The sequence below is a fragment of the Balaenoptera ricei genome, chromosome 7, assembly GCF_028023285.1.
Source record: "Balaenoptera ricei isolate mBalRic1 chromosome 7, mBalRic1.hap2, whole genome shotgun sequence".
In the NCBI taxonomy this organism is placed as follows: Eukaryota; Metazoa; Chordata; class Mammalia; order Artiodactyla; family Balaenopteridae; genus Balaenoptera; species Balaenoptera ricei.
The window spans coordinates 77,306,476-77,321,803 of NC_082645.1; the positions used below are offsets into that span (position 1 = coordinate 77,306,476).

The 15,328-nt window shown below is 38.0% G+C and overlaps 1 protein-coding gene across 2 annotated transcripts in view; it reads left to right on the plus strand.

Annotated features, from left to right (window-relative positions):
- MFSD6 (major facilitator superfamily domain containing 6) overlaps nt 1-15,328 on the plus strand; it is a 73,010-nt gene that overhangs the window by 14,501 nt on the left and 43,181 nt on the right. For both annotated transcript variants that reach the window (XM_059928373.1, XM_059928374.1), the window contains exon 2: nt 11,157-12,768. In XM_059928373.1, the coding sequence (XP_059784356.1) occupies nt 11,210-12,768 (1,559 nt within the window). In that variant the 5' untranslated portion in view covers nt 11,157-11,209. The remainder of the gene's footprint in view (nt 1-11,156; nt 12,769-15,328) is intronic.

The window sequence follows — 15,328 nt, forward strand, 5'->3', positions numbered from 1 at the left end:
GTTCATGTTGGTGGACTATTAAATAAAAAAATTCTCCCCTAGATTTGTAAACAGGTTAAGTACTTCATACAGCATGTGAATATTCTAACTGCTCCTTATACTTATTCTATCAATCTTTATGGCAAATTAAATGTAATCTAAGTCATCCAAAGCATGCCCTGCTTTGGGGCATATGTTAATTTTATTAAAATGCAGAGGTTTTTGGGGGGTTCATTTGTTTCTTTTTTGTCCCTGATCCTTTGATTACACAGATGACTATAGTTATACTTTATTTTGTTTCTTTGTTCACAATGTGATTATTTCAGTTTCTTTTCATAGTATCTAAATATGACCTGAAAATATTGAGTCTAAACACTAATGTCCAGAGTTGAAACTAAAAGTTTTTGTTTGTTTGTATTTTTAAATTTGAAATTCATATAAAAGTTACTGAATGTGACATTCATATAAAAGGTACTGAATGCCATATTACAGGAACATTTTCTTCACTACTTTGCATTTGTTGATATTTTGAGAACTACTTAACATCTGGACTCATGTTAACAAGAGAAACTTTGCATAACCTATGATAATTAAAAATCATTTGAATCAGATGGAGAGGAAAGAATGGTTTAGGGGAAGTCACTCATCAAGGTTTAAATCAACCTCCTAATGTAATATATTTTGCAGCTTTGAATTAGCATTTGGAGGTTGATTCAGTTCTTCATCATCACTTGAACAATTTGGGAATTATGCTTTTTAAAGGTAACTTTGTGTCCTTCTCTGACCTACTTGTTATAGAAGCAGTAGTTGATTTATGGAGGATAATTAAATAAAAGCCACCTGACAGGAATTCATGCAGTCAGAATTCGTTCTGTACAATTCTGAAAACTATTTTTAGTCTGTGATAGAAAGATACTAGCAGCTGCTTTTGATTATCTTGTACCAAGACAAAGCCCATGTGCCTGCATATTTCTTTTTTAGCTTTGCTTTTTATTTTTTAAGTGAGTTATGCATGTACAAAGCTTTTTAAAAAAAATTAGCAAGTTTACAAGACTTGTTTCTTTTATTTTTTTAAATCAGACTTCTACGACATCCCTCCTCATTTTCCCTCCAGAGGCAACTACGTTCTCTGCCTTTAAGGTGATTATTTTGATAGTCACCAGTGCATTTTGAAATAAAAAGCTTGTATTCTTAATTCATGATTTTTAAATGTAGGCATTATCTGTTGTCTTCCCACTATGGAAGATACAGAGTTACTCTCCATGCTGCCCCGGCTCTCTGTGCCCATTCAGCCTTCTCATTTCCCTATCTTCCCCATATGGTTACGTGGCAATTTTGGTTAGTTCAGTAGTCACTACTTACGTTAGTATGACTCTGTGATCGAAGCTGAGACATGTAGTAAACTATGATTATTTTTCTTTTCTTGTGCAACTTTTTGTTTTCTTACAGTGTTTTGTTTACCTTTCTCTAAACATACCAGTAATTCATCCCTGAACTCTTCACCAGTGGTCTAAACTTCCTCTTAGGACATTCAAATGTATTGGTATTCTGCCGGTGTCACTTTGCTGACAAAGCCTCTCCTGGAACCTGCACACCTGACCCAGCTACACTGGCCGCCTTTTGTGTCATCCTGGGATCTCCAGTCACCAGCATGCCGTATTCCCTTTGCCTCTCTCCTATGTTAGTTCTCTTATTTTCTAAATTCCATGTCTTACTCTCTCTTGTTTTATCCCCTTGTTTTGGCAGTGCACAACCTGAGAAAGGGTATATGAGAGGTACATTTCTTTTGAGAAATTGCATATGTGAAATGTCTTTCTTTTACCTATAAACTTGAATGATAATTGGGTTGAGTACAGCTTCCAGTGTTGTTGAGATATCTGAAGCCATTCTGGTCCCTGATCCTTAGTATGTGACACATTTTATTCTCTGAAAGTTTGTAGGGCCGTCTGTTTTGTTCTGATGTTCTGAAAGCTTGATGATGTACTTCGGCTTGGATGTATTTTATCCACTGTGTTAAGTACTCCATGGTCATTTCAGATAACTCATATATCTTTCAGTTCTGAGAAATTTTCTTGAATTAAAAAGATTCCCATCTCTCAATTTTCTCTGTTTTTCTCTTGGAGTTCCTGTTTTTTAGGTACTTGACTTTCTGGGTGATCCTATATTTGTCTTGTCTTTTCTCTCCTGCTTTCATCTCTTTTCTTTTTCGCTTCATATTTTAAGTTCTTTTTTTGTTGTTGAAAAATAATATAGTTCACTGACTTTTTATAACGTGAATACTTCCATTTAATAAAGATTCAGATAAAAACAAAAACAAAAAAACCCCAAACCCCCAAATTATCAGGACCCCAGAACTCCTTCTAGCTGCTACGTCACCCAAGGGTAATTACTATCTTGAATGTTTTTAATTAATCTTTTTTATTCTGAGATAATTATAGATTCACACACAGTTGTAAGAAATAATAGAGATAGCGCATTTATCCAGTACCCACTTTCCCCCAGTGGTAACATCTTGCAAACCTTAGTATAATAGCAAAACTTTAGTATAATAGCACAACTAGGATACTGACATTGATACAGTCAAGATACAGACCATTTTTATCACCACTAGATCCCTCATGGTGCCCTTTTGTAGCCGCCTCCACTTTCCTCCCACCTCTACTCCCTACTGAACCCCTGGCAATCACTTATATGTTCTCCATTTCAATAATTTTGTCACTCTGAGAATGATATATGAATGGAATCATACAGTGGATAATCTTTTGAGATTGGCTTTTTTCACTCTTTATAATTCTCTGGAGATTCATTCAGGTTATTGTATGTGTCAGTCATTTATTCCTTTTTATTGCTGAACAATTTTCCATGGTATGGAGGTACCAGTTTGTTTAACCATTCATCTATGAAGGACATCTGAGTTACTTCCAGTTTTCGGCTATTACAGATAAAAGATGCAGTAAACATTTGTGTACAGGTTTCTGTGTGAAAATAAGTTTTCAGTTCTCTGGGATAACTGCCCAGAAGTGCAGTTGCTGGGTCACGTGGTAGTCACGTGTTTGGATTTATAAGAAACTGCCAAACTGCTTTGCAGAGTGGCTGTACCATTTTACATCCCCAGCAGCAATGTATGAGGGATTTAGTTTCTCTTTATCCTTGTCAGAATTTGGTGGTGTTACTATTTTTATTTTAGCTATTCTTATAGGTGTATAGTGATGTATCATGTTTTTAATTTACATTTTCCTAACGGTTAATGACAATGAACATCTTTTCGTGTGTTTATTTGCATCTGTATATCCTGTATATTCTCTTTGGTGAAATGTCTCTTCATGTCTTATCTGTTTTCTAATTGGATTGTTTGGTATATTTTCTGTTGAGTTTTGAGAATTCTTGACATATTCTAGATACTAGCCCTTTGTTGAATATGTGGCTTGCAAATATTTTCTCCCAGTTTATAGCTTGTTTTTTCATTCTTTTAATAGAGCCTTTCACAGAGCAAAAGTTTCAAATTTTGATAAAGTCTAATTGTTCATTTTTTCGTTTTTTGAGTCACGCTTTTGGTGTTAAGTCTAAGAACCGTTTGCCTAGAACTAGAACCTGAAGATTTTCTCCTAGGTTTTTTTTTCCTAAAAGTTTTACAGTTTTACATTTAAATCCATGAATCCATTTCCAGTGAGTATCCATATAAGGTATGAGACTTAGGTTGACATTCATTTTTTGCCTATTGATGACTGATTGCACCAGCACTATTTGTTGAAAAGTTTTTTATCTTTCTCCCATCGAATTGTTTTTGCATCTTTGTCAAATATCACTTGGACATATTTGTGTGGATTTATTCCTGTGCTCTCTGTTCTGTTCCATTGATCTATGTGTCTGTTCTTCCACCAGTACCACATAGTGGTGATTAGTATGTGGCTAAGTAATAAATCTTCTTTTTCAAAATTGCTTTAGCTATTCTAGTTCCCTTTCCTTTTCAGATAAATTTTAGAGTAATCTCACCTATATCCACAAAAAAATCTTGTTGGGATTTTGATAGGGACTGTGTTAAACCTGTATATAAATTTGAGGATAATTGAAATCTTTACTGTGTTGAGTGTTCCACCCCATGAACATGGTATGGTTCTCCATTTATTTAAATTTTTAATTTCTTTTATCAGCATTTTGTAGTTTTCAGCATACAGTCCTGTACATGTTTTGTTAATTTATACTGAAATATTTCTTCTTTCTAGAAGCTTTTGTAGCTTTTTTGGGATTTCCTACATAGACAGTCATGCCAACTGCAAATAGAGACAGTTTCTTCCTTTTTGATCCATATGCCTTTTGTTTCCTTTTTTTCCCTTATTGCGCTGGCTGGAACTTCCAACACAAAGTTGCATAAGAATGATGAGACCAGACAGTCTTCCCTTCTTCCCTATCTTAGAGAAAAAGCATTCAGTCTTTCACCATTAAGTGTAATGTTACCTGTGGGTTTTTGTAGGCGATCTTTATCAAGTTGAGGAGGATCCCCTTTATTCCTATTTTTCTGAGACTTTTCCTGAATGAGTGTTTAATTTTGTCAAATGCTTTTTTCTGCATCAATTAATAGGATCATGATACTTTTTTTTAAAATAAATTTATTTATTTTATTTATTTTTGGCTGCACTGGGTCTTCACTGCTGCTTGTGGGCTTTCTCTAGTTGCAGCAAACAGGGGCTACCCTTCGTTTTGGTGCGCGGGCTTCTCATTGCGGTGGCTTCTCCCGCTGTGGAGCACGGGCTCTAGGCACGCGGGTTTCCGTAGTTGTGGCACGTGGGCTCAGTAGTTGTGGCTCGCAGGCTCCAGAGCGCAGGCTCAGCAGCTGTGGCACATGGGCCCAGCTGCTCCGCGGCATGTGGGATCTCCCCGGACCAGGGCTCGAACCCACGTCCCCTGCATCGGCAGGCGGGCTCTCAGTCACTGCGCCACCAGGGAAGCCCCATGATACTTTTTTTTCTTTACCTTGTTTATATGGTGGATTACATTGATTGATTTTCAAATATTGCACCAGGCTTGCATCCTTGGAATAAATCCCACATGGTCATATGCACAATTCTTTCTACATATTGCTAAATTTTCTTTTCTAACACTTAGTTAAGGATTTTTGTGTCTGTGTTTATAGGGATGTTGGTCCATAGTTTTCTGGGTTTTGGACTTATTTCTGGAGACAGGAGTCTCACTTGATAATTCTTTTCTTTCGGCATTTAAAAAATATTGTATTCCTTCTGGTGTCCATGGTTTCTGATAAAAAATCTGCTATCATTTGAATAGTTTTTCCCCTGTTGGTAAGTTGTGATTCCTGTCTCTGCCGTCAAGATTTTTTCTTTGTCTTTGGTTTTTATAGTTTGACTATGATGTGTCTTGGTGTGGGTTTCTCTTGTTTAGAATTCATTCACCTTCTTGAATCTGTAGGTTTATGTCTTCTGCCAACTTGAGAGGTTTTCAGCCTTTATTCCTTTGAGTAATTCAGTACTGCCCTTTTCCTCTTCTCCTTCAAGGACTCTGATGACATTAATATTCAATCTTTTGTTATAGTCCCACAGGTTCTTCAGGCTCTGTTAATTTTTTTCAGTCTATTTTCTTTCTGTTGTTCAGATTGTATGATTTCTATTATTCTTTCAGCTCACTGATTCTTCCCTCTCTCTCCTCCATTCTGCTGTTGAGTGCATTGAGTTTTTCATATTTTGGTTATTTTACAGTTCTAAAACTTCCATTTTGTTTTTCTTTTTATATTATATTTCTTTGCTGAGACTTTCTATTTCTGTGCTTCAACTTTCTGTTTTTTTTCATTTGTTTCAAGCATGTTTGTAATTGCTTGTTGAAGCATTTTTGATAGCCGTTTTAAAATCCTTGTTACCTTATTCTAACATTCCTCTCATTTTGGTATTGGCATCTACTGTCTTTCTTCACTCAGTTTGAGGTCTTCCTGATTCTTGGTATGATGGTTTTTTTAATTGAAACCTGGACACTTGGGGTTTTATGTTGTGAGACTCTGGATCTTACTTAAGCCTTCTGTTTTAGCTGGATTTTTTCTGACACTGCTCTGGCAAAGGAATGGGAGATGCTGCCTCATTACTTCCAGATGGAGGTAGAAGTCCAGGTTCCCCACTCAGCCTGTGCTGACGCCTGCAGTAGAGATGGGTGTTCTGGCTCATGATTAGGTGTCCACTGATACCTCCCTGGCTGGGAGGGATAGGAGTGCCTTTTTACTGCTCCCCACATGGCCTCCCGTGGATACCACAGTGGAGGTGGGGGGAGTAATCTTGTTACTGCTGGGTGGTGTTGAAAGTTCTGACTCTCCACCGGGCCTCCTCTGACACCACCTCAGTGGGGAAAGGGTGCCTTGTCAATCTGACAGGTGGGGGTGGAAGTCCAGATTCCCCATGTGGCCTCCACTGACACTGTTGTGGGGATGTGGCCTCATTACCTCCTAGCAGTGATGAAAGTCTCAGCTCCATACTTGACCTTCTCTGACACCAACTCGGCTGAGGGGTTGGGGTGCTCTGTTATAGCTGGTGAAGGTGGAAGTCTAGGTTCCCCATTTGGCCTTTGCTAGTAGAGGTGGGAGTGGGACAGGCTTTTCTTTCTCTGTGGTATTTAACTGGAATAGAGTAATTATCTATAGCCTTCTGTTTTTCTAGGCTTCTCTTTCCTGGTTCTTTGGCTGGAGAGGCCCAGTTCTTTTTTTTTTTTTTTTTTTGGTCTGGCCTCATTAACGTTTCTGAGTTCTTTAGCCCCACTCATCGTTGTGTTGTTCTTTGGGTATCAAGTCCCCTAGCAGGTCTGCCTTTTTCTGCCTACGTTTTAGAGTCTTCTATGTTTGTTTTATATATAACGTCCAAGATTTTTAGTTGTACTTAGCAGGAGCAGTAGGGAAAAGTATGTCTACTTCATCTTCTCAGAAGCAGAAGTCTACCTGGCTTATAAGAGCATAAATTAGTTTTGCCAACTTTTGAACTCTGTTATCAGTGGAATCATGTAGTATATGTTCTTTTGGTTTTTGCTTCTCTCATTCCATATTATGTTTGTGAGATTTATCCTTGTCATTGTACGTATTTGTAGTTTCTTCATTTTTATTGCTATATGGCATTTCATTGTATGGATATAACACAATTTATATATTCTGCTGTGGACAGGTTGCTCCCAATTTGGGGCTATTAAAATTGTCCTGAACATTTCTGTAGATATCATTTGGTGAATATATTACTATTTAATATACATACCTTAGACTTGTCATAGGCTATACATTCAGGTTTAATAGCTATTCCCAAACAGTTATTAGTGTATCACTTTACACTCCCACCAGCAATATATGAGAGTTCCAGTTGCTCCACATCCTCACCGACACTTGGTATTATTTGTCTTATTTATTTTTCCCATTTTGGAGGTATGTTACATTATTGCATTCTGGTTTTAATTTGCTTTCACTGCTCACTTTAGTCAAGTTGAGCATCTTTTTATATATTTATTCACCATTTGCATAAGCTCTTTTGTGAAGTACCTGTTCAAGTCTTTCGCTCATTCTTCTTATTGGGCTACTTGATATTTTCCTATAAATTTTAAGAAGGATTCTTTATATATCAGATACATTCTTGTGTCAAATATATATAACATTCACCCTCACCAGAATACCTTCTCCTACTCTTTGGCTTGCCATTTCAGATTTAATGTTGCCTTTTTATGAACAGAAGCTCTTGATTTTAATGTACTCCAATTTATTTTTTTCTTCCTTAATGCTTAGCACTTTTTATGTCCTATTTAATAAATCTTTTTTCTGTCCTAAGATCTTCAAGATGTTTTTCTGTGTTTTCTTCTAAAAATTATGTTATTTTATCTTTTACTTTTAGATATACAATTCATCTGGAATTTATTTTTATATGATGTGAGGTCGAGGTATCTGTTTATTGTTGTTGTTTTTTCTAAGTCACCTAAAATTTTTCTTCCACATCATCTGTTAATTTTTCATTTGTGCTCTTTTTTCTTTTTCTTTTTTTTAAAATAAATTTATAAAGTTATAGATTTATTTATTTGGCTGTGTTGGGTCTTCATTGTTGCACGCGGGCTTTCTCTAGTTGCAGCTAGCGGGGGCTACTCTTCGTTGCAGTGCATGGGCTTCTCATTGCGGTGGCTTCTCTTGTTGTGTAGCACGGGCTCTAGGCACACGGGTTTCAGTAGTTGTGGCTCACGGGCTCTAGAGTGCAGGCTCAGTAGTTGTGGCGCATGGGCTTAGTTGCTCTGCGGCATGTGGGATCTTTCCGGACCAGGGCTCGAACCCATGTCCCCTGCTTTGGCAGGTGGATTCTTAACCACTGCGCTGCCAGGGAAGTCCCTGTGCTCTTTTTTCTATAACACATTTTTATAGCTTTTTTTTTTCATTCAAGCATTCCTTTTATTCCTTCCTCCTCCTCCTCCTTCTTAAAAAATATGTATTATCTTATTTTTGTTTCATAGTTGCATTTCTTTTCCTATTTCTAAAGATATTAATAATATATTTAAAAAAATATTTTCCTCCTCACAGAGCTTCTATTTTCTCCATATTGTTTTTTCTTTCCTGTTTATTTTGGTTCTATCTTTCCTGTAAGAGACTTTCCTTAAATATCTTGTAATTCTCGGTGACTGCTCATGTTTAGTGGTAGGGCTAGATAAGACTCTGAACTCCTGTGTGGAGTGATTTGGTTGGGTTCTTTAGTTGGGGAGGCTTCAATATCAGGATTGAGAGGTCATTTCTCTTGGGCTAGTCAGATTCTCCCCGGAAGAACCTTCCAGTTCTTGCCAGCCTCTGGGAGGATGAAAGCCTTGGAGGATAAAAGCCTTGCTAGCCTCTGGGAACCTAGTGAGGTTGGTTAAGTGGGATGGGGGCTGGAGTCGGGGCCAGGGCTTGAATCTAGGATGTGTATGTTCACTTAGTGCCCCCTGTTTTCAATATGGCACCCCTACTCTCAACTGTTCCTGTTGCTCTATGGCTCAAGAACCTCTGTTTCATCCTCTCCAGAGGGAAAAACCTCTAGTTGTTTGGCTAGCTATGTGGAGTGGAGAAGGGAATTGGGCATTCAGAGTTAGGGGTCCAGACTTTTGATTAACTCTGTAGTTAGCAGCAAGCCCCCCTCAAACACACACACTCTTACTTGCAGATAACCTAATATGGCCAACCCATGAGCCTTTGAGGGATTCTGAGGAACAAATTGTATTAGTTCTTGCTTTTCCCACTGTCAACCAGGGTTTCAGCTTTCTCAGATTTACCGTGATTTACCAGTTGTCTATGTTCTGGCTTCCAGAATTTTATTTTATTGCTATTATGTACCCTTTAATTTTCCCAGCTTGGATTATGACTTAAAAAGTGTGTGTGTGTGTTTGTGTGTGTGTGTGTGTGTGTGTGTTGTTATTTTAGTTGGATTTAGGGATGGAGTAAAACCAGATGCACTCAATCTGCCATTTTTACCTGGAAGTGTCATATAATTTTATACATTTTAAAAACAAATATTTCTTTCAAGTTTGAGCTCAAAATGAAATTAATTTAGAAAATAAGTCCAAAGGAGAATTGCTCTTCTTTTCAGGTGATGAAATAGAATTGGAGCTGCTGACTTGGGTAGGTAGAGGCAATAATGATGAAAGAAAAATAAGTAGAGAACATTGAGGAAGACCTTTTAGTATGATTTGGGAACTAGAGAGAGGTGATGGTTGCACAGCACTGTGAATATACTAATTCTACTAAATCTTTTACTTTGAAATGGTTAATTTTATGTTATATGAATTTTACCTCAAATAAAAAAATTTTAACCTAAGTAAAAGAAATACATGAACATTTTCAAAGCTTATAGCTACGTTGACACCTGGCTTCGGGGGTAAAAGATAAACTGACTTATTACACAGGCCTCAGTAAGTTATGTTTCTATTGTCTGCCTAGGAGCTATGTAGAGATTTTAAAATGTTTACAAGCATGGTTCTGGAAGATCTTCAGAAATTTATTCTTCATTTGGGGAAAAGGGAGAGCAAGATGTGTTCCAAGGGGTGGCAAGTGGAGTTATTTCTCTCTAGTAAAGAAGATGAAATGAATTAATAAGTATTTAATATGTATACCACCTACATCCAATTATATTCATTGCAACTTGACAAATCTTGATGCAAGCAAGACCTTTGACTCTTTAATCATTTGTATAATAGAAGAAAGGGAAATTCTGGTGGAATGTGGCACAGTTCCTATAAATTTATGCCTTTGATATATTGCTTATCTTTCATATGAAGCACCCTGTCTCATAAAAAGGTTTAATAGCACTTTATTATCCAAAATATGGTATTTGGCAGTTCGGTGTGGTGTATTAGAGCATGTGTCCTAAAGCCATAATATTAGGGTTCAAATCCTTGCTCTGCCACATGTGAGTATTTAAACTCACCATGCCTCATTTTTCTCATCTGTAAAATGGAGAAGATAATAGGGTTATTTTAATGAATATGAATTAATACATTTAAAGATCTTTCAGTGTTGCCTGGCACAGAGTACATGCTCAATAAATGCTATCTGCTATTTTTTTTCTGACATTTTCTTAAACTGTAATCTATAAAAGCACATCTGGAAAATGTATGTGATATAAGCAGCATAAAGACTACTTCCTTACCAGGAAATCATTGGCGTGGCTGTAGTGACCAACTACAGATGCAAACGTGCAATTGGCTCCCTCTTTCTCATCACATTTGCGGTTGTGGTTAAGAGCTTATTTCTGTTTTTCTCTAAAAACTGAACGGTTTTAGCTACCTTTATTTTCTAAGAATTCTGGACTTCATAGTGCAGTGGATTTATTTGAAAAGTAAAACCAAGAAACTATAAATACTGTTTACTTTCAATTCCCTCTATTTGGTTTGGACATAATCCCTATCATTTGTACATTTTCCATAGGAATCAATGAAAAGATTGAGAATGAACGTGAGCTATACACCTGTCATTAGAAGATGTAATTAGTCAGTCAGTGGCCACAAAGCGAGTACTTGATTTTTTGAAAGCTATTTTTCTTTATCAGTACTGTATGGCTGCAAGTGATAAGTTGTGATGGTTCTCTCTCACAATTACTATTTTTAGTTGTAGTTTGAAACTCCTCAGTTTCCGGCAAGATGAAGCTCTATGTCTAAATGTTATCATTTTCATACTAAGCCTTCTTTTAAATTTTACTTTACAGATCAACAACCAAAATTTTGAAGGTCATCAACTTTCTGATGGTGGTGATAAGCCATGGCGACAGATGATAAAGTTGCCATCTTAACCGATGATGAAGAGGAACAGAAGAGAAAATATGTGCTTGCCGATCCTTTTAATGGTATTTCCAGGGAACCAGAACCACCTTCAAATGAAACACCTTCCCCCTCTGAAACAGCTGCTATTCCTGAGGAGGAAATAGACTGGATAGAGAAACATTGCGTTAAAATAAACAATGATCTTCTAATTTCCAAGGTCTTTTATTTTTTCTTTTACTCTGCATATGGCTCTCTTTACCCCCTTTTGCCTGTGTATTATAAGCAGCTGGGAATGTCACCAAGCCAGAGTGGGCTGCTGGTAGGTATTCGATACTTCATTGAATTCTGCAGTGCCCCCTTTTGGGGTGTAGTTGCAGATCGCTTTAAAAAAGGCAAAATTGTCCTCCTCTTTTCCCTTATGTGTTGGGTTTTATTCAACCTGGGCATCGGATTTGTCAAACCTGCTACCTTGCGGTGTGTACCAAAGATTCCTCCAAGAGCTCATCCCACCAGTTCAAGCCACCTGTTCACTCTCCTGCCAACGAATTCCTCCACTGTCTCTTCCATTACCACATCACCAGGAATTCGTGAGAAAAGGAACCTGCCTCCTTACAATGGGTCAGAGATGTTAGAAGCAGGGCACAGTGTCATGGAAACTGTCATCTTCTCGACAGCTCCAGACAAGACCAGTGTGCCCACTCTGCAGCCTCAGACTGATGAAATTACTGACCATGTTATGAACTTGACCATGAACCCAAGCACTGCAACCTCTGCCCCCCCAGGAAATGCAACCTGGGAGACAACCACTTCTATTGTCACTACCACCAAATCTTTACCTTCTGACCAAGTCACTCTTGTTTATGATCAACAAGAAGTAGAAGCTATATTCTTGGTGATCTTGGTAGTTGTCATAATAGGAGAATTTTTCAGTGCCTCCTCTGTCACGATTGTGGACACGGTAACACTCCAGTATCTGGGAAAGCACAGAGACCGCTATGGACTGCAACGCATGTGGGGCTCCCTGGGCTGGGGCCTGGCGATGCTGTCCGTGGGCATTGGCATTGACTACACCCACGTGGGCGTGCTCATCAATGGGAAGGGGTGTAAGCCCCCTGAATACCGGAACTACCAGATTGTCTTCATCGTCTTTGGGGTTCTCATGACCATGGCCTTGATCGTCGCTACTCAGTTCCGGTTCCGCTACAACCACTTCAAAAACAGTGAAAATAAAGGGAAAGAGGTGGAGATCCCGCAAGTAGAGAGGAACAGCTCCACAGAATCCTCTGAGGAGACACCAACCGCCGCCAGCCACTCGCAGGCCTTCAACTTCTGGGACTTAATCAGGCTGCTTTGCAGTGTGCAGTATGGCTCCGTGTTGTTCGTGGCTTGGTTTATGGGTTTCGGATACGGCTTCGTGTTCACCTTTCTCTACTGGCATTTGGAGGACCTGAATGGAACGACAACTCTCTTCGGGGTCTGTTCAGTCCTGAGCCATGTGTCCGAGCTGACAGCTTATTTTTTCAGTCACAAGCTTATTGAATTGATTGGCCACATCAGGTAAGAACATGTGTACTGTTGCTGCCCCTCAGCAGTTGAACTTTACCTTTTCATAGTTTATAGCTCCTTTGAGCACATTTAAGGGTATTATCATTTGTGTTGGGGGTAGGGTTGGGGTGGGAATGGGGATTTCTGTTTCTCTTTCTTTTTAAAATAGAAACAAAAGGAAGGAAGTGATGAACCTAGTTGGATTATCTCAAACAAAATATGCTGTTTCTGCTCTGTATGCTAAGAGAATCTTACAGTAAATGTTTTCAGGTATAGGAACACCAGTTTAGTCAACTGTATGATTCCATGGACCTTGAAGGGTCCGACCACCTGTCTCAGGCATTTATGAAGAGGGGCTTAAGTGGATAAAGAGGATTATGTTTTTTTAGCCTTCAGTTATTCTCAGCCGCTTGCTGACACAGAAAGACCTTGAATATATGGTGTATGAAGATGTCCATTATATTTAATAAAGCTGTGATGTGACCGACCATCATCCCTAATCCATGATATTATGTGGAAGAGAATCTTACATATTTTTTTCTGATTATTACATGAGTCTCTGCGTTTTTATCTGCCACGAAGACATGGGACATTTAAAAATCTTCTTTCTACCTAAAACTTCCCGTGTAATCCTTTTCAGCAAAAAATCTATAAATGCCCGGTGTTTCTTGTGTAATGTTTCTCACCATTAATGTTTGTCTGAAGTTGTTTGAATAGTACCTTGCTCTTTATAAGTCTTTCTGCTTTGCTGTTGGCTCTAAAATGTGGAGCCAGGTACACTTAAGCATTCTTACCTCATAGAAAAGTATGGCATGTCTGTCCCTAAAATTTGAAGTTGCCATAACTAAAAGAAAGCAACTGTGTGTGTTTGTGTGTATGTGGTAATCTTTAAATCTGCTGTTTCCACGAGAAATTACAAAGGAGAAATAGATAAAAGCTTTGAGAAACATGGACCTTTTTTCCTTTAATTTCCCTTTGACTAACTGAAGAAAGTATTTTCTAATGTGAAGTTTCAACCTAGAATCATTCTTTTCCCCATACAATTGTGAGTGTTTTTCCTTGTTTGGTTTGGTTTTGCTTTGGGAGGCTGTGTGCTGTTCCTTCTGTCTCTCAAATCTTTGACCCCTTTGTTGTCACAAACAAAGTCAGGCACTGTATGGGCAGTTCCCAGAGACACAGAGTCCCCGAGGCACACTCATTGGGACCAATCGGAAAAGAGCCTTGTGATATTAAGGGCTGGGGATGTCCTTTGACCTTGTCCAGGTCATGTTTACATTCTCTGAGCTGTGTGGATTGACCGTGATGAATCCGGGTCACAGTGATGAATTTCTTCAGCTTGGTTGTTGGTATGAACAGGATCTCACCTCAGCTAATAGTGTGTTTAAAAACCACAGCCATTTATTCCCAGAAAGGTACCCTGTCAGGTCTTACCCGTGAGTGGAGTTCCTAGACATCATGATTTAATCACTAAATAGTGTTAATTGAATGTTGACTCAGTACAGAGTACGTATATAGGTTTTATTTTCAAAGAAATGGTTAGGTTCTTCTTACATGCTAAGAAAAGTAGTTTCTTTTCTGTCTTTGCTTTTTGTCTGAGGTATATACCTTCATGATAAAATCCTAGTGGGTTTACTATTAATTTTGGTAATTACATGAACTTACACTTGTGTTTTCTTTCCTAAGTATTAAAAGTTACTCATTATGTAAAAACCAATGACTCACTTAACCTTAATTTTCTAGTTTTACGTACAAAAGCGTCTTTTTTTTCCTTCTTTAATGATGTGATGGAAGAAGAAAGCTCTTGTCGCATTGTTGCTCCCAAAAGCCTACTGGGATTCCATCAGTTTGTGGTCATTTACCTCTTTTGGATTTTTATTCTGTCCATTAAAATGTATTAACTACGTTTAGAAGATTCTGATAGTTGTAGTGAGATTATGCCTACGTATTCAGGTAGAATGGATATGTTTCTTTTGGTGAGAGTTTTTGGAGTCCAGTTAGTGGTAGTTGAGATTTGGGGGTTTAAAAATGTAGTGATGGAAGTTTGAACTTTTCACTGGAAGCATATTATGCATTAGTTGATGAAGAGAAATCATCTTTGTACGAATTCAGTCTTTATGTTTTCCTTGTAGGATCATAAGGAGAGATTGTCTGGCCCTTATGTATGCATGCATGTTTTTCAGTATTCTGTGACTGTCTTACGGGAGTTTGTTTCTAGGAGTCAGCACTACCACAAAGATTGTAACTATTCTAACATAGTCAAAAGTGGATTGTCACAAATTTTTATATAGATTCATAATGAAGAAACAATTTTTAAAACAGCATGTCCAATTTTGAACCATTTACTATTATAACATTTCTGCAGTTTGGGCTCAGTTTTTCAGGGAAAAACCTATTTTGAAGCATTTACTATTATAACATTTCTGCAGTTTGGGCTCAGTTTTTCAGGGAAAAACCTATCTGTCAGTCTAAACAAACACACACACACACACACACACACACACAGTAAATGACTTCTGATTTTGACCTTGGGTTTTGTTCTCTTTGGAAAGTGGCTTTCTCAGGCAAATAAGAT